General features: G+C 41.5%; 1 protein-coding gene across 3 annotated transcripts in view; it reads left to right on the top strand.

Moving 5' to 3' along the window:
* Window positions 1–11,478: 11,478 nt before the first annotated feature.
* The window catches only part of USP32 (ubiquitin specific peptidase 32), a 126,038-nt gene continuing 118,339 nt past the window's right edge, over window positions 11,479–19,177 (top strand). For all 3 annotated transcript variants that reach the window (XM_070394676.1, XM_070394677.1, XM_070394674.1), the window contains exon 1: window positions 11,479–11,709. In XM_070394676.1, the coding sequence (XP_070250777.1) occupies window positions 11,652–11,709 (58 nt within the window). In that variant the 5' untranslated portion in view covers window positions 11,479–11,651. The remainder of the gene's footprint in view (window positions 11,710–19,177) is intronic.

Here is a 19,177-nt window from a genome sequence, read left to right as displayed (position 1 = left end):
TCATTGAAGAGGATTTTCCTTGATTAAATATCTCATAAATGAACTTTATACATCTTTGGTATGGCTAATACTTACTTTTTAGGTGACAAGGGTTTCAGAATAATCAGCTTTGAATGAGTAAAACTGTTTACGTGATGGCCATGAATAAATTTATTAAATGGCTAGCATGTACCTTTTAGAGGTACTAACAGTTCCTAAATTGGGCTTTGCTAGTGATTATTCTTTGTTTGGGGACTGTGACACTGTGGCTAAAAAGACCTGTCTTCTATTTGAGTGTCCTTTTCAAATTGGAAACATGAGAAGGTTGTTTCTTGGCAGCCACTATTTTTAGAGTTTGTGTTCTGGGAGCACAATGATGGTGCTTCAAGGGAGCTAATGCCAGTCTCTTTTGTTAGAAGGAGGCAGGTGTGCATCCTTTTCCTACAATTTCTCTAAAAGCCAAGCCACACTCACAGATGCCTTTAGTATGGTAGGTAACACAAGACCATTGAAAAGCTCAGGCTCAGCTTGGCCAAATCTCCCCTCTCGAAGAGGGAACTTGCCCAGACCTGCTCTTCAGGGAAATGGGATGTGGAGAAATGTGGGTGAAGTGTGGGAGGTGATGGTGTCTTCTTATAGACGTCGGGCAAAGGAAGAACTAAAGGGTTTGCATTAACCCCCAAAAGTTAATAGAAAGGTCAGGTTAGGACTTGCCCCTGGAATTAAAATATCAAAATACTAATTATGTTCAGGACTTATTCTGTATGTATCACATTTTGAAAAACGTTTTATTTGGAAATAATTTCAAGTTTACAAAAAGTTGCAAAAATATGAAGAGTACAAAGAATACTTGCATGCCCTTCACTCAGATTCACCTATTGTTAACATTTTGCTCAATTTGCTTTATTATTTGCATTCTCTCCCTCTCTTCTCTCTCCCTCCTTCTCTCTCTCTCTCTCTCCCCCCTAGCCTCAGATATAAGAGTGCCATTTCTGCTACATTCTATTCATTGAAGTAATCACAGAATTCTGCTTAAGCTCAAGAAGGGGGGAAAGAGTTTCCAGAAGAGTGTGTATATGTAAAAATACTTTGTTTTCTCCTGAACCATTTATTTTATTTGTTATTAATCCTCACCCAAGGATGTTTTTCCATTGATTTTTAGAGAGAGTGGAGTGGAAGGGAGGGGGAGAGACACAGAGAGAGAAACATCACTGGTTGCCTCCTGGGCCAGGGATGGAGCCTACAACCGAAGTACATGCCCTTGACCAGAATCAAATCCGAGACTCTGTGGGCCAATGCTCTGTCCACTGAGCCAAACTGTCTAGGGCTTTTCCTGAACCATTTAAAAGTAAGTTCTATACATCTAGGTCACTTGCTCCTAAATAACTCCAATGTGTATTTATTAAGAACAGGTGCTCAAGAGAGACTGTATTGAAGAAAACACATCCAAGAAACCTCGATCACACCTAGACCTGATCTAGATGATGAGATCCTAGATTCCAAGCTTGAACCTGATGTCATAATGGGGATTTTGGAGAAAGGGGTGAATGTACAAGGGTACCTCATTTTATTGTGTTTCGTTTTATTGAGCTTCACAGATGCTGCACTTTTTACAATTGAATACAAAACCCTCTACCAGCAAAATGATTACAACTTGCTTTATTGTGGTGATCTGGAACGGAGCCTGCAATATCTCAGAGGGCCCACTGCTGCACAGCAATATTTCTAGAGATTATTTTCCCTCCCCTTATACCTGGGAAGAACTTTGTGACTGCTTCAATGACTAGGACGCAGAGGATCTGACATTGTGTTACATCTAAGGCTGGGTCATAAAAAGCGATACATCTTGGCTGAATATCTATCTATCTATCTATCATCTATCTATCTATCTATCTATCTATCTATCTACTTACCTATCTATCTTTATCTCTCTATCGCTCTATCTCTATATCTTTTTCTCTCTTTCTCTCCTCACCTTTGAAACCTGGCCACACGTTGTGAGGAAAAAGGAAGTGCATTACATGTGCAGTTGTTGCAGCTGACAGTTCCAGCTGAGGTCTCAGCCAACCACCAGCATCGATCACCAGACTTGAGAGAGCGAGCCTGCAGAGGATTCCTAGCTTTGGAGCTGTTGCAGCTCACACTAAACGGAATTGAGGTTAGTTATCCCCACTGAACTTTGCCCCAATGGCAGATTCATGTGCAAAATAAATGTTATAATTGCTTTACGCTACTAGTTTATTGGGGTCATTTCTCATGCAGCAATAATAACCAGAATCACATATAGTAGCTCAGGTACACTGACTTGTGTAAACAAAAATATATGTTCTACAATGTAATTCTAATTCCTGTTGTAGCACTTCAGAAGAATAATAAAGTTTCAGACCAACAAGGGATGGAATGTTGAGGATGGAGAAAACCCATGTATTAGTGTCTGTGGAATGCAAGATTGGGTGCAGTTAGTAATTGCACACAGTAACCTATTAATTAGAATTTAACTATTCTCACCTTTGTTTTTGTTCCATAGGCGTAGAAGATAGAAGATTTGGGTTAATTTAGCACCCCCCCCCTTTTTTTTTTTTTTTTGTAAAGTTGCTTATGAGTCTAGTACATAGTCTAAGCTACGAATTAAGAGTTTCTCTGAGTCAGGGGAATTTGAACTCTTTCCTTATGGATTTTCTGGTAACAACCTTTCTAATTGGCTACTCCCTTAGATTGTTGCTTGAAATACTTTGGATGTCATTATTACTTACTAATTTACACAAAAGTATGGGCCTTAAAAATCTGAGTGACATTCAGGCTAAATTTCATGCATAGGGAGAGATCTACTTTCAACCATTAATTGTCTTACTTTGGCCTAATTTATTCCTTTAGATCAAATTTTAAGGGTACATACTGTCCTCAGACAGAACCTCCTGTCAAGTATTGCTCACTGATAGCTCAAAGAGATCACAGCAAAATGAAAATCTGGTAAAACCTACTAAGTTCTCAAAATCTACCTGAAAGCCTTTGTCAAATGTTTATAATTTTTACCAACTGTTAAAAATGAGAACTATTATCTTGTTAGTTGATGGATTTTTTTTTCGGTTGTTTTAGTAGCTAGCTTTAGTTTGTTGGTACAAAAGGCATTTCTGATGAGGCAAAGTTTCTTATCTCTTGAGTTCCACTTTATATCTCTGTGCCTTATTCACTTTTCTTTTTTCTTGGAATGCCCACTCCCCTTCTTTGCTTTCCTGCCTTACTGGCTTTATCTTCTCAGTCTTCTTGATAGTTCCCGATCTCTGAACGTTTTAAAAAATATATATACTTTATTGATTTTTTACAGAGAGGAAGGGAGAGGGACAGAGAGTTAGAAACATCAATGAGAGAGAAACATCGATCAGCCGCCTCCTGCACACTCCCCACTGGGGACGCGCCCGCAACCAAGGCACATGCCCTTGACCGGAATTGAACCTAGGACCCTTGAGTCCGCAGGCTGACGCTCTATCCACTGAGCCAAACCGGCCAGGGCCTGGTCTCTGAACTTTTAACGTTGGAAGCCCCAATCACCTTGAGAGTGGATGATGTTCTAGGACAGTGATTTTCAACCTTTTTCATCTCATGGCACATGTAAACTAATTACTAAAATCCTGTGGCACACCCATACACACACACACACACACACACACACACACACATATATACACACACATATGTATATATACTACTATGCTAGTATACAGTATATATACTGTATTTGCCAATCTGACAAAAATAAAAGGTATAATTTTGATTCATTTACACCAGATGGCTAAAACCAATAAATTAAAAATAAACACAGAGCCCACCTCTAATAGCATACCATCTGCAAAGAGCCAAAGTCGTTAGGGAAGATTTGCCTCTATCCACTGCCTTCATTGCTGCAGTCACACTGTTACCAGACCTTGACTGCCAGGTTCTTGAGTCTCCATGTCATAGAAATGAGCACTGAACTCAGTACAAGATCAAGTAGATAGAGTTTATTGAAAAGGGCTTGCACATAAGGGACTTGACCTTGTTGTTTCAGTGCCTAGGGCAAGTTTCCCTTGGGTAGCCACAAGGTTTGCTCTATCATCTTCAGATTTTGTCTTAAATATCACCTTTTTGCTGATTTCTGATCATCTCATTTTAAACGTATTTTTGTTGATTTTAGAGGGAAAGAGAGAGGGAGAGAGAGAAACATCAACGATGAGGATCATTGATCAGCTGCCTCTTGCATGCCTCTTATAGGGGATTGAGCCCGGAATCGAACCTGGTCATGTGCCCTGACCAGGAGTCAAACCTTGATCTCCTGGTTCATAGGTAGATGATCAACCACTGAGCCACACCGGCTGGGCGGATCATCGTATTTTAAATTGCAACCTTCAACTCAGCACTTCCTGTCTCCCTTCTCCTTAGAACTTGTTACTGACTTGCCACTATTTTATTTAGTTTACTCTTTCTTTTCCTACTAAAATGTAAATTTCATAAGAACAGGAATATTCCTTTGTTCAATTCTGTATGTTCAGTGCCTAGGATAGTAGGCACATTGAATTTGTTGAAGGAGTGAATGAATGGCTGATTTCTTACTCATCTTTCCAAGTTCCCATCCCCCCAGGCTTTCCTCCTTTGCCTCCTTATTAATTTGGTCTAATATCTGTCGCTACCCATGGTTCCCATAACATACTATATTTATCTTGATTATAGTACTTTCCAGAGACTTTCAAAAAAATTTCATTGTTGTATTCCCTAGCACAGTCCTTTACATCTAGATAATGCTTAACAAATGTTAAAATGAACTATTTGCTGCATTTATACCAAATGTTGGGGCCGTGAGAAGATTTTAAATGGGCATAGGGATTTCTCAACTTCCTCTTTTTTTTTAATGAATTTCCTTCCTCTTTTAAAGAAACCCAGATTTGCTTTCACCCCACCCCCACCCCCAGAGGGTCAGTAATTGACGTAACTGCCAAATATCTTTTGATCAAATGCTATTTTATAGCTTTCAAATCTAAACCTAGAATCACAATCACATACTAGCTTTACCTCCTACCTCCTTTTAAGACTAATGATTTACCCCATCCTCATTTCCACTGTATATCCTGATCATTTTTAATTATATCACCATTAAATACTTTTATGTAGGCAGGCACATCTCTGTATCAAGATTTTTGGATTATCAAACTTTATTTTTTTAGAGCAATTTTAAGGTTCACAGCAAAATTGAGCAGAAGATACAGAGATTTCCTATATGAACTCTTGTCCCCACACATACATAGCCTCCCCCATTAAAGTAATAATTATTGATCAAAAGGAAGTCCACAGTCAAGAAAGAGAGAACAATTAGACAAACAGCAGACTGGTAGTTCAGTAAAAGGTGGGAAACAGAATAGAAAATTATATTAATAGCCAGGTGAGAAAAAACTCAGAGTGAACTAAACATAAAAACAGATTTAAGCTGGCAAGAGAATGTATAATTTAAGAGATAATACTAGAATTTAAGAACTAGAAAAAGCCTGATTGAGTTTGAATCTCATCTACTAGATGAAAAAAAAAAATCAAAGTCAAAGGTACACAGCTAAAGTTAGCATTTCTCAAATGTCTAAGAAAGCATATTAAAATGATAAGTGAACTTTAGATGACAAAACTTATTTAGAACCTGAAAAGTGAAGTAAGCTATAGCCTCTCTGTTCAGAGCTGGCTTTTATATTATTCTGTTTTAATTGCTGATTAGAATTCAATAATGTACTTATTCTCAAACATGTAGTTTCTATTTTTCCTAGAAAAGATTGGTCTAAGAGTACAATACAATTGCCACATTAGAAGGAATAAGGAGATTAGAGGACTAAAAAGAAGCTGCCAACAAGAAAAAGAAGCCACTAGTGGTACAGTCCATAAGACCTATTCCCTAACCTTTGTAAACTATTAATTTGAAAGGAACAGAAATACAACTTTATTGCAGTTGGGGTGGGAGAGGACAATATAGGAATATTATAGAGAGAAAATATTTACTCACAGATTCAGTGGGTATTGTAAATTTTGTTTGCCAAGCTTGGATTGTGGAAAGAGGAAAAAGAGAACTTCTAAGACAGGTGTAAGTTAAAGGCTCTCACTCTGAATGTTTTACTTCTTTCCAATCATTAGTTTTAACTTAGGTATCTAGTAAGTTGGAAGCTTTTAGGGGATGGGCCCTGTCGGAATTTTGCCAATTTTAGGCATATTTTCAAGAGTGATAAACAAGAGAAACATCTTTAATTGCAGATTAGAGAATGACATAATTTTAGTCATTTTTTTCAAATATTTTGTCCAGGTTTAAAATGAATTTTATGTCTAGAAAATCAGGGACTCAATTCTTTATTGTTAGGATTTGTAATAGATAAAGGGTAAATGACAAAAATCAGCTTAAATTGATAATTGTTAGCAAGGGTGAGGGGAAACTGGCTTTTTAAAAAATTATATATTTTATTGGATTTTTACAGAGAGGAAGGGAGAGGGATAGAGAGTTAGAAACATCGATGAGAGAGAAACATCGAGCAGCTGCTTCCTGCACACCCCCTACCGGGGATGTGCCCGCAACCAAGGTACATGCCCTTGACTGGAATCGAACCTGGGATCCTTCAGTCTGCAGGCCGATGCTCTATCCACTGAGCCAAACCAGTCAGGGCTGGCTTTTTATTACAATGTAAAGTGATCCAACTTTTTAGGCTGGCAAATTGACAATATCTATTAAAACTTAAAAGATACATACTCTGCAATTTTACTTCTGGAAATTCCACCTACAGATACACTTACATATGTAAAGAAGGATATGTGTATTAGGATGTTTATTGCAACATTATGATATTAAAACACTTGAAACAATCTAATGTTCATCAGTAAGTGGTTAATGATACATTAAATATCCCAAATTGGCATACTATGTATCCATTAAAAAGAATAAGGTAGATCTACATGCAGACATGAAAAACAATCTGAGATATACTATTGAGTGAAAAAAAACTGCATATCAGTATGTACACTATAAAAATGTGTGTAAAGCCCTAACCGGTTTGGCTCAGTGGATGATAGAGCGTTGGCCTGCGGACTGAAAGGTCCCAGGTTCGATTCCAGTTAAGGGCATGTACCTTGGTTGCGGACACATGCCCAGTAGGGGTTGTGCAGGAGGCAGCTGATCGATGTTTCTCTCTCATTGATGTTTCTAACTATCCCTCTCCCTTCCTCTCTGTAAAAAATCAATAAAATATATATTTAAAAAAATGTGTGTAGAAAGAAAGGGAATATAGATGCACATTTTATATGCATGGAAAATATGGTGGGTGTAGCACAGAAAACTGAAAGGATATATACCTTTAGGGAGTGAGAGTAGGTAAAGCAGAAAGCACCATCTTTTGTTTTATATACATTTTTGTACTGATGGAAATTTTTTTAAATGACTATATTATTTTCATTAAAAATAGCTTAAAGTGCTTTAGAGTAAATAAAGTAATTGATCATATTTTCATATTATGTCACTACAAGGTAACAAGTTCGTAATGCTGGGAAATAAATTCTCTTATCATGTAGTCACACTTCATACATTGTTGGCCTCACTTTGTGGCAATCAAGTTATACATAAATCAGCCTGGCCAGTGTGCCTGTGTGGCTCAGTGGTTGAGCATCAACCCAGGAACCAGGAGGTCCCAGTTTGCAGGTTGCAGGCTAAATCCCCAGTAAGGGGTATGCAGGAAGCATCTGATCAATGATTATCTCTCATCATTGATGTTTCTCTCTCTCCTTCTCCCTTCCTTTCTGAAATCAATAAAAATATATATTTTAAAAAGTTATACATAAATTAGGTGCTGTTCCACCCTTTCTATTATACTGACCTCTTTGGCCTAAGCTTCTTTGACAAGTAGTAAAACAACTCTGTCTTATTCCTTTGCCATTTCTCTAGGAGTACAAACTAAGGAACTGTCATTCAAATTGCCCAACTGGAAGTAGAAATTACATACCAATCTCTCATGCTTTAAATCTTTGTACAGGCAACTCTTTCACAGGCATGTAATTATAGTTAAAGCAATGATTCCCAAAGTACAACCTTGTGCTTAAAGTCAGGTGGCTGGCCAACTCGTAAGTGGGTTAAGTGAAATATAATAAAACCAAATAAACTAAAGGATTTTTAGAAGTCCTTTCAGCACGACAAATTAAAGATTTTCTACATCATCAAACTTAAGTACTATATCAATTTTAAGTTATAGAGGGATGTTTAACACTTGACTTGCCTGATACTGTGTAATATAAACCAAGACAGGTTTTAATCCCAGCTTACCATTTAAAGTTCCCATCAGATATAACTATCTGCTTCACTGCCTTCAATAATAGGTTTACTTTAACTCAGACAAAGGAGAAATAGTATTTCTTAGTTTTCTATCTCAACCCACAATTTTGAGAAGTGTTTAGTCCATGGTAGACTCTGTGATGGGGTGAAACCTTTTATGGTCCTAGGGCAGTGATAGGGAACCTTTTGAGCTCGGCGTGTCAGCATTTTGAAAAACCCTAACTTAACTCTGGTGCCGTGTCACATATAGAAATTTTTTGATATTTGCAACCATAGTAAAACAAAGATTTATATTTTTGACATTTATTTTATACTAGAGGCGTGGTGCACAAATTCGTGCACAGGTGGGGTCCAGCCGGCCCACCCCGATGCGGGCATAGCGGGCGGGCCAGTGCAGGAGAGGGGCTGCAGGAGCCCCTGATTGGGGTGGGGCCAGCTGGAGGGAGGAGCCACCTCCCCCCCACCCCCACCCCTGATTGGGCCAGTTGGCCTGCCACAGTGCGCATCTGGCTTTCCAGTCGCTTGGCTTTTATATATATATAGATATTTAAATGCCATTTAACCAAGAAAAGTCAACCAAAAAAATGAGTTCGCGTGTCACCTCTGACACGCGTGTCATAGGTTCACCATCACTGTCCTAGGGGAAACCAGGCCTGAAACCAAGGAGAAAAATTTTTACGTTTCTGTGGGTTAATACTGCTCTGAATTTTCACTATAAAATTTCTTATCTATTCTCTCCTGAGTATTTTGCAATCATTTATTATTTCATGAGATAGATTAACTTCAACTCTAGTCCCACCTTTCATGTGGGGCAAGAACTACAAAGAGAGAAAACAATTTGCTTCCAATTCCTCTGTAAGTCAAGTGGGGAGAGCAGTCCTTTGTACCCCAGCTCTACCCTTTGTACAGCAAGGCCACCTTTAGGCCCTGATTATTCAGGACTGTCATTAGGCCTAGGGATGTGGCACTGGAACTCTCAAGGGTCTTTTCTCCCACAGCTGAGCCCTGAAGATTCACTTCCCATTCATTTTTTAAAATAGTTTTTTAATTGATTTCAGAGAGGAAGGAAGAGAGATACAAACATCAATGATGAGAGAGGATCATTCATCGGCTGCCTCCTGCATGCCCCCTACTGGGGATTGAGCCCGAAACCCAGGCAGGTGCCCTTGACCCGGAATCAAACCCAGGACCTTTCACTCCGCAGGCTGACGCTCTACCCACGGAGCCAAACCGGCCAGGGCCACTTCCCATTAATGACCATAATCTAACCGCAGGCTGAAGATGACTGAGTTGTTTGGTCTGGAGACTTCTGTCTACACCAAACTAATGACCTGGAAACGAAAGGCTTTGAAGTACATTCCCAACCCCCTTAGTCAGGGCCTTTTACTAATGGAGTTAACCCCAGGTCTTCAGATGAACTGCCTCCCAGCGAACTGGAAAGGGCAGCCTGTGAGAGGCCATGCTGGTCTGGTTTACCAGGAAAGGTGAGCAGGGAAACAGCGTGACCCCCTTTCTCCGGCAGGGCTTTAGGAACAAAACACCTTTTGCTGGCTTTGAATGACCTACCTGGCACCTTGAGCCTAATCTAATCCAAATATTTTTCAAAGTTGTTCCCTTATCCAGAAGCTTTAGATGGTGACTTTCAGGATGCAGACAGAGGGAAGCAAACTGAATTGAGAGTTCAAAAGCCGGGAACGGAGTAATATTCCCTCTCGTGCGTAGGCCACGGTTCATGTCTCTGTCTGCGGACACTTGGGCTGCGTCTGCCTTGTGGCTATTGTGAATAGTGGCCTGCAGACATGGGTGTATAAATAGGTCTCCCTGCTGTCAGTTCTTTGGGGTATAGAATCAAGTGTAACTTGTGGATCACATGGTAAACTGGGAAATTCTGACGTCTGGTACAAACATGGAGGAGCTTTGAGGACCTTATTTTAAAGTGAAATAAACTAGCCACGAAAGAAGACCTACACCATGAGTCCACTCATGAGGTACTTAAAAATGGTGAAAACAGTAACTGTTTGGCACAGGTGGGGCAAAAGTAGGTTTACACTTATTTGTCTAGAAAAGAATCACACAAGAATCAACTCTTGTTTCAAATACGCACAACTGCAAACGTACTGTGCCCCACTCTTTCTATTTTACAATTAAAAAATAACCTGCCCAGCCTGCGTGGCTCAGTGGTTGAGCGCCGACCTATGAACCGGGAGGTCACGGTTCGATTCCCCGTCAGGGCACAGGCCCGGGCTGCGGGCTCCATCCCCAGTGAGGGGTGTGCAGCACCCAGCTGATTCTCTCTCATCACTGATGTTTCTCTCTCTCTCCCTCTCTGAATTCAATAAATATATATTTAAAAATAAATAAGTTTAAAGCAGGAACTCTGTTATGTGTGGTGACCCTCCGGTCTGGTGGGGAGCAGCCCCGGGAGAGAAGCCAGCGGAGCCCTTTGCAGAGCAGTTTCCGAGGAATCGAGGAACTAGCGGCGGGCTCAGGGCGGGCGGGGGCGCCGGCGGCCGGAGGTGGGGCAGCGGACGCGCGGAAAAGGAAGGTCCCGTGAACTCGGTCACAAGGTTCACTCTCCTCAGGGCTGAACCCGCGAGCAGCAAGGGCTCTTTCGCCACAGGAAACCTGTCTCCTCGCCTTTCACAACTCCCTCGCCGTCAAAACTGCTCTGACGCGAGGAGTTCCTCGCCTGCTCGCTCCTGTCTCTCGGGAATCGCACCCCGCGGACCCCGGTGCCCTAAGATTCCACGTCTTTTCCAACATGGGTCCCGGACGAGGCCTGACCAACCGTCCGCCGCCCGGGCCCCGCCTGTCCGGCGCCAGGACGTGTGAGCGGGAGGGACGGCCTCAAGCGCCCCGGAAGTCACCACCCCCGGGCCAGCGGAGGTCCCCGCCTCCCGGCTTCCGATTGGCCGGAAGGTGGGGATGACGCGTGACGCACGGGGTCCGGCCCCGCCCCTACGCCCCTGCGAGCGGTTAGCGTGGGGCGGGGAGGAGTGTGTGGCCCTTGGCGGCCATTACCCGGAACTAACCCGGCCTCGGTGGGGCTGGCGGGTGGGGGTTGGGGGGAGGGAAGTGGGCGTGAGGAGGGAAGGGAAGGGCGGGGAGGAGAGACCAGAAGGGCGGAGTAGGAGGGAGGGGAAGGGGCGGGGTGGGAGCGGGTCACGTGATTCGGCATGGAGGCGGTGGCGGCGGCCGGGAGGAGCTGCCGGGGTAGAAGCCGCACTTGTTAGTGTCAGGGGAGGAGGAGGGGTCCGGGGGACGCCGACACCGTCACCCAGGGACGCCGAGGAGAAGGCGGGAGTGGGGGTGGGGGCGAGATCAGGCTCCGACCCCCGGCCGAGGGGATGAAGGGAGCATGGGCGCCAAGGAGTCACGGATCGGATTCCTCAGCTACGAGGAGGCGCTGAGGAGAGGTGAGGGGGGAGGGGTCCGGACGAGCTGCCGGGAAGGCCGGCGACGGGCTGCCCAGGGGGTGGGCGACCGGGCACGGGGAGGGGAGGCTGAGGGCGTGGGGCGCGGAGGCGGAAGGGTAGGGAGGCCCGCGGTGGGGATGGGGGAGTGTGATGGGGGGCGCAGGGTTGGGGGACGGGGACTGTGTGGCAGGGGGCGAAGCTCTCCCGGAGGGAGCGGTGCCCGGCGCTGGCCGGGCAGTGCCCGTGCTCTCTGGTGTCGTCGTTACCCCGGATGGGTCCGGGGAAGCCCCCCTCTCCCCCCTGGCTTGGGTGGCACCGGCCCTTTCCACCCCCTCGTCTCCTCCTGCCATTTTCTCACATCCCTCCTTCATAAACATTTCCAGCAGCATCCTCACCTCGCACCCAGCAGCCTTGACTGGGAGGGGGAGAGGAGGCGGCTGCACAGCCCTCTTCTCCGTGCGGGTGGGAGCCCCTTCCCTGTGTGGAGTGTCTGCCTTTTCCGAGGGCCTTGGCCGGTCTCCTGGGGGCTGTCACCATCCGCACCCTCTGAGCGGCTGACTTTGCTAAGAACGACCTGAAATTAAGTTGTGTTTGAGGTGAGACGAGCCTGGACAGCTGGTGTAGCCACAAGACCTGGTCTTAGGTTTCATGTCCTCAGACGCTGGCCAGAGCCGTTGATGGCCCTCGATCCGCCGGGCTCGCCCCCTCTCCCCAGAAGATGGCCTTCGGGAGCCCGGCGTTCTGACCCGGGGTGGTAGCTCCCCGTGGGGACCGGCCTGGCCGCCAGCGCCTGCCTGCCGCCGCCGCCCGGCTCCGGGGCACAGGGTGGCGTTAGCGGCCCCGGCCCCCGACCCCTTCCTCCGCCACCGCCACCGCCACCGCCGCCCGGCCGTGACCACCAAGGCGCACGCCAACTGCAAGTGCCCATTGCTCAGGTTGTGGCTGGAAGGTGACTCAATTTTTTCGTGACTGGGATTTGAGAGAGAGAGAGTGTGTGTGTGTGTGTGTGTGTGTGTGTGTTTCTATTTGTGACAGTTAATGGATTTTCTTGGTAAGAGGTGATAAACATGAAGCGGGTTAGATGCTAAAGCATTATTTTTAAGTGGTTTCCAACCCAAACAACCAGCCATGCCCCGGGTGACAGTTTTAATACCTAAGAGAAATTTGATTGAAAGGCACTCAAACCGAGAATTTAGTAGTGGAAGCTTGTTAATGTGCAGGAAGAAAAGGGGTAAGTCCAGTGGGTCACCACCTGAAAATAATGACAGAGGGTAGAGGTCTTGTGGACTGGCCAGAATTGCAAAAATACGCTTTTTACGTCTTTTCCTGCGGAACAGTATACTGATTGTTGTATGGACAATCTCGCTTGAACTTTTTTTCCTTGCCTCAATATGAGAAATATTCCAAATTCTTGATGTGGTTCCAGCTCTAGTAGGCTAGTCATTTCCGGGATGCTGTTGAGCCTGACAGGTCTGGCCTCAATTAGGCAATGGCTTACATGGCGTGAAGGAGGACATCATTCAAACTGATTTACGGCTTCAGGGTTCAGAAGTGTTTAGTTTCTTAAGTTGGAAGGTGATGTAGTTGGCATTTAGGAATTCTAAAATTAAACTTTTATCCATCTCTAGCCTGAGTACTCTCATATCAAACTAAGGTTGTACCTTTGCATATAAACTAAATTAATAGTTGGTGCATTTTAAACTGATTTGACTGAAGGTCTTTGTTAGATTTGTTATGAGGTGTATACCTGTTGAATTTTAAAACATATATTTGAAGAAGTAGTAAAATACTTGTTCAAATCTTACCTATTTGAATGGATTTATATTTTATCAGTTTTGCTGCAGGGGAAAATTAAAGCAAAAGAGAGAAGCAAGTTGATAAAAGAACATTTCTAAATGTAAACAGGAGCTATTTTATAAGTGGGTAATTCTTTTGAACATATTGTTTACTCTTGTAAATGTCAGACTTTAATATAGAATTTTTTTTAGTAAGGTTATAAAAAGAATTTATAAAGCTTTTGATAGAGCTAAAAATGGTTTGAGAACTTTTTGGGGCTACTTGAGTAATCTAAATAGGTACTAAAACCTCCATCCATTAATCTCACCTGCCTGTTTATATTGTATAAGGTGAATGGAGGGAGATGAGGAAGATGGATTGGACAAACACAACATGTGTTATATGAATCATTGTATAAGTAAAAAGCAAGCTTGATAAATTACTGAAATATCTATCCCCTTGGCTTTACTTAAAATTATTGAGCACAAAATAATGCTAACCATAATTAGGTAGTATTAAAATAATAGTTAAGTATATATTACCTCATGCAAACTGGACTTGCAGGCAGTTTATCTTGGAGAATGGGGCCCTGGAAATGGAGTGTTATGTTAATAGCAGATAACACTTATTGGACCAAAGTGAAAGGGCAGTCTAGTGACTTCTTATTTATTTACATTTCAGAAGCTCTTGAGTTTAGGAAGATTGGTTTTGCCTACTAATTTGGCTAGCCTGTATGCCATCAGTTGTATAAATAGTAATAGTTCCTGAAAGTATACCTTAACTTTTTTTTTTTTAAAGGGAGTTGTATTAGTGGTGGCTTTTATTTTTGACTTGTATCTGTTTTTCTTGAATATCTTGGGTAGAACACAAGCCTTCCCTTGAAGGCTTGACTTGTTTTAGATTGCATGTATTTCCTAAAGTATACTGCAAGTAGTGGGTACTGAGAATTTTAGCAGCTATGTTCTTTATTTTTTCATTTTTAAGTTTGCACGTGTGTGGTTTGTGTATTCCTAAATATTATTCTAAATGCTTGGAATATAGTATTAAAAAATTGAAAGATAGCCCAGCCGGGTGTAGCTCAGCGGTAGAGCATTGACCTAGGAACCAAGAGATGATTCCCGGTCAGGGCATATGCCCAGGTTGCAGGCTTGATCCCCAGTGGGGGGCGTGCAGGCGGCAGCCAATCAATGATTCTCATCACTGATGTTTCTATCTCTCTCTCCCTCTCCCTTCCTCTCTGAAATCAATAAAAATATATATTTTTTTAAAAATTGAAAGATGAATTACAGTTTCAGAGCATTTTAGAAATCCAAGAAACTTTAAAATCTTCTCCAATTCTTTCTTTTTTCTGTTCCTCTCTCCTTCCATCTTCCTGGAAACAGAATTATAAGGGTTTATTTTCCTCCAAGAATTGCTGAATTAAAATTATTCTTAGTTTTAAATTGTGGAAATAAACTACAGTGGATAATATATTCTAATCCCTTTCATTAAGTAGAATTTGGCACTTAGATTGGATTAAGTAGCTGGGTGAATGAACTATAACGTCAAAAAGTTATGTTGTGGATTCATGTTTTTGAGTGTACCTTTGCTCATTAATTCTTCAAATTTTTACTGAGCACTGCCTATGACTTAGGCACTGAAGGAACAAAGATTACCAAGATCCTCTTTCACTGAAGTATATTTACCTCAAAGTGTATGCAAGACTATCCATGGGAATAGGTGGGAATAAAATTTTAGAACTTCTACTTAAATTTCCATTTTGTATGTGTTTGGTAAGGTACATAATATTAAAAATAATAGAGTATATGTATATATAATTTATAAATGATTAACATTTAGTATATTAAATGCGATGGTACAGTGGAAGAAAATGCTAGTGGAATGCAGTGTGTGTGTGGGTGTATTTGGTAGCTTGGAAGTGTCCTAACACTGTATATGCTCAATAACTGTGTTAAATAATTTACTTTTCTAGTGACTTAAAGGTTGTGTTTGCTAGTGGAATAATTAAGCATGTAATAGTTGAAGGTTCTGGTACTTTTCATTTTGCTTATCCATCAACCTTAGTATACTCTAAAACATTGACTCCCCAACCAATATTTTATTTCCCAAATTTCATAGTATTAATATTAAAATTGTACTAGTATTATACCACTTATGATGTGATGTTAGCTGGTTTAATGTAATACATCATTGTATGATTGAAAGTTGAGTTCACAGTTGGTACTTTTTGGGGTGTACTATTCTCTCTTATTAAAGCACTTATTTGCTTTCAACTGAATTTATTAAATTTACCAGTGAACTTTCTAGCATTAGTATGGAATTGTGTTTTTTAAAAATTATCTTTATTGTTGGAAGTATTACAGATGTCCCCTTTGTGTTTTCTTTTCTCCCATTGACCTCTCCACCCTGTATCCACCCCTCCCAGGCCTTCACCACTCTATTGTTTGTGTCCATGTGTTATGGAATTGTAAGTTTTGATTAAGCCTTTCCAAGTACACCTAGCCAGCTGTTGTTATATATAAAGGAGAGAACTAGGTCAATTTTGAATTAGTCTGCTTATATGTAGTCACTTAAATAGTTACAAAGGTGCTGTTCTTCATAATCTCCAGTTTGACACTACATAATGAGTGTAAGTGATAAAGAGAAGATAAATATACCATTGAACCATGAATTTAGGGGGATGAGCAGAATGAGGTGTCACTTGATGATGAATGGCCTCCCCATTTACTAAATTGGACAGCTTTTTTCCCCCTTGTTTATTGTTTGTCTTTATGCTTGGTTAGTAAGACTTCACAATGAAAGCATTTAGGGCTACCTTACAGAAAGAGTTGGGAATGTGGTGACCAACCAGTAGCTAGGTGTTTTCTCAGGAGAAAGGGAAGATTTTTGGCACTTGATTATATGATAGGTCACAGGAAAAATTAGGGTAGTAATTTGCTGTGACTATAGAAAATCTGGTTTTGGAGCACTAGAGATTAATGCTGAGAGTTTAGATTAGAAGGTTTAATGTTCAATAGCTGCAGGGGTGGCAGGCTTTTATTTATGAACTAGAGGCCTGGTGCACGGATTTGTGCAGTGGTGGGGGCGTGGCCTGCAGGGATCGGCCCTCAGTGGGACCACTGCTTATCCTAGTCAGCCAGGCGGCTATGGACCTGCCCTCTGAGCGGCTGCTCTCACTGTGAAAACACACTGACCACTGACCAGCAGGGGGCAGCTCCTGCATTGAGCGTCTGCCCTCTGGTAGTCAGTGCGCATCATAGCGACTGGTCGTTCTGGTTGTTCTGCCATTCAGTCGCTGGACTTTTATATATATAGATTAAGAGTTGGTGGTTTGATAGTAGTACTGAGAAGACTAAGATGGAACTGACAGTGCTTTCATACTGTATCCTGAAAGAATGGCTTCTCTCTTCAGGGCTTGTTAATGTTTGCTTTTACCTTTTGGGCTTCATGATATTTGTGTTTAAATTGAGACCCTCTACCTCATTTTGCATGCCAGTAAGTTCTTTCATCTAATAATAAAGTGCTCTTGGAGGTCAGAGGTGGATAGTTAATTACTGACATAAAAACCTGATAAAACTAGCTTTTTGTTATTTACTGTTATAGTCAGATACATCTATTAGAAGACCTATCAAAAGATGAAGGCCTTCCCTTTACAGTCCTCTTTATTAGGGATTTATTATTAACATAAAGCTCTCCTTCTTTTAGGGAACTCCCAAGTTTATAACTATCTTTTGAACAAGGTTCAGAAAAAATGATGTTATGAAACCTTGCTATAACATGGTTCTTGGAGTCTTGGTATTAGACTGCACTAAAAGCAAAAGAAACCCTGGCTGGGTAGCTCAGTTGGTTAGAGCATTGTTCCCATACACCAAGGTTGCGGGTTCAATCCTCCATCAGGGCACACAAGAATCAATGAACGCATAAATAAGTAGACTAACAAATTGCTGTTTCTCTTTTCCTCTTTCTCTCTTCCTCTCTCTAAAAAATCAAGAAATAAAAATTTAATAAAAGCATGCCCAGCCGGAACGGCTGAGTGATTGAGCGTTGACCTATGGACCAAGAGGTCACTGGTTCGATTCCCGGTCAGGGCACGTGCCCGGGTTGTGGGCTCGATCCCCAGTTGGGGGCATGCAGGAGGCAGCCAATCAATGATTCTTATCATTGATGTTTCTGTCTCTCCCTCTGAAATCAATAAAAATACACTTTTTTTAAAAAAGCAAAACTGCTAAAGTGAGGTTTTTGCAGGAGGAAGTTTCCAGCTTCTCTTTCGTTTCTATAAAGAAATTAGAGTGTCCTAGCATCTTACTTACCCCTTTAAGGTTTGCTATGGTTTCTTGCCTTTTCCTAATGACTTGTGAGAGTCTAGAGAGATTCCATTCTGAAAGGACCCTTTTATCAAGGTAGGTCTCCCCTGCTCTGTCCTATGACAGTAAATGGCACCACTATTTCAGTTGCTAAAGCCAAAAATATAGAGACATCCTCACTTTTCTTTCATCATCTGACCTATCCTTTTATCTCCAGTTTGAGTGTGTTACCCAGTCTTGTTCGTTATCCATTTCAAACTGTTAACTTCTCATCTTCAATGCCACTACTGTAGTCCCAGCTGCCATTATCTCTTGCTAAGATACCAAGCAGTGATTTCCTATTTTCACACAGAAGCTAGTGCTACCTTAAAATCCAAGTCAGATTGTTTCATATTTTTTCCTTAGCCCTTTTTCCCCCAACCTCCCCAAGCAAGGAGGGGCTATTTACAAATATTCACATGTCTGGCCCATTCTTTATACCTGAAGTCTCAGTGCTAATGGGCTCAGTGAGGCCTTCTTTTATCATCATATATGATGTTGTCTTCTGTCACTACTGCACTATTCTGTATAGTTTATAGCCTTTCTCATAATATGTAATTATGATGTTTATTGTCAGGCATGATGCTGAATCCCCATTGCCAGGATAAGTACAGAGCCTGATGTATTTAGAGTGCTCAGTAAATATTGGATGCCTGGGTGAATGTATAAATGATGGAGAGAACATTTTCATGTTTGTAAGGTTGAATATTCATGTTTGTAAGGTTGTGGGTAAAATGGACTGCTGACATGGATTAAGTATACTAAGCAATGTATCCATCTCAAAATTTCTTTTAAAGTTTTTGAATGATAGTTAAAAATGTAAGAGCCTGAAATATGTAATTTTGTCTGTTTAGTTCAATTTAAAGTTGATACCCAATAATATAAATTCCTGAGTAGTCATGAGAGACTAGTATGACAGTAAGTATTGTGCTTATGAACACTTGAGAATGCCTTTTGGTAATATGTAATATTTAATAACCTTGTGCATAGATTTAATTTTATATAGCATCTTCATGTACTTTTCATCCATGATGACAAGTTTTATTCTATAGCCATATGTGAGGTTAGAGCTGGAAACTTATATGTTTAAAGTGTTGTGCAGAGTTACTTTGGAAGCTAAGAATAAAATACATACATTCAGAGCCCTGTCTCATTGGTTCTAAATAACCTAGGTGATTTTAAACTAAAATTTTAAAATATCTTTAGTTTTTGGGTGTGTTTTTTTTTTTTGTCTAAGATTCTTTCTTTCTTATACTCCATGGCTAATGCTTTATCCTGTCTTCTCAGTCTTTTAGTTTAATCTTTATTGCAGTGATATATAATTTATAATCAAGTGATTAAATGGGACT

Source organism: Myotis yumanensis, unplaced genomic scaffold, assembly GCF_028538775.1.
Source record: "Myotis yumanensis isolate MYYU_CA2020_CCGP unplaced genomic scaffold, mMyoYum1.0.hap1 SCAF_16, whole genome shotgun sequence".
In the NCBI taxonomy this organism is placed as follows: domain Eukaryota; kingdom Metazoa; phylum Chordata; class Mammalia; order Chiroptera; family Vespertilionidae; genus Myotis; species Myotis yumanensis.
The sequence above is the reverse complement of the archived record's forward strand: the minus strand, read 5'-3'. Positions and strand labels throughout refer to the sequence as shown.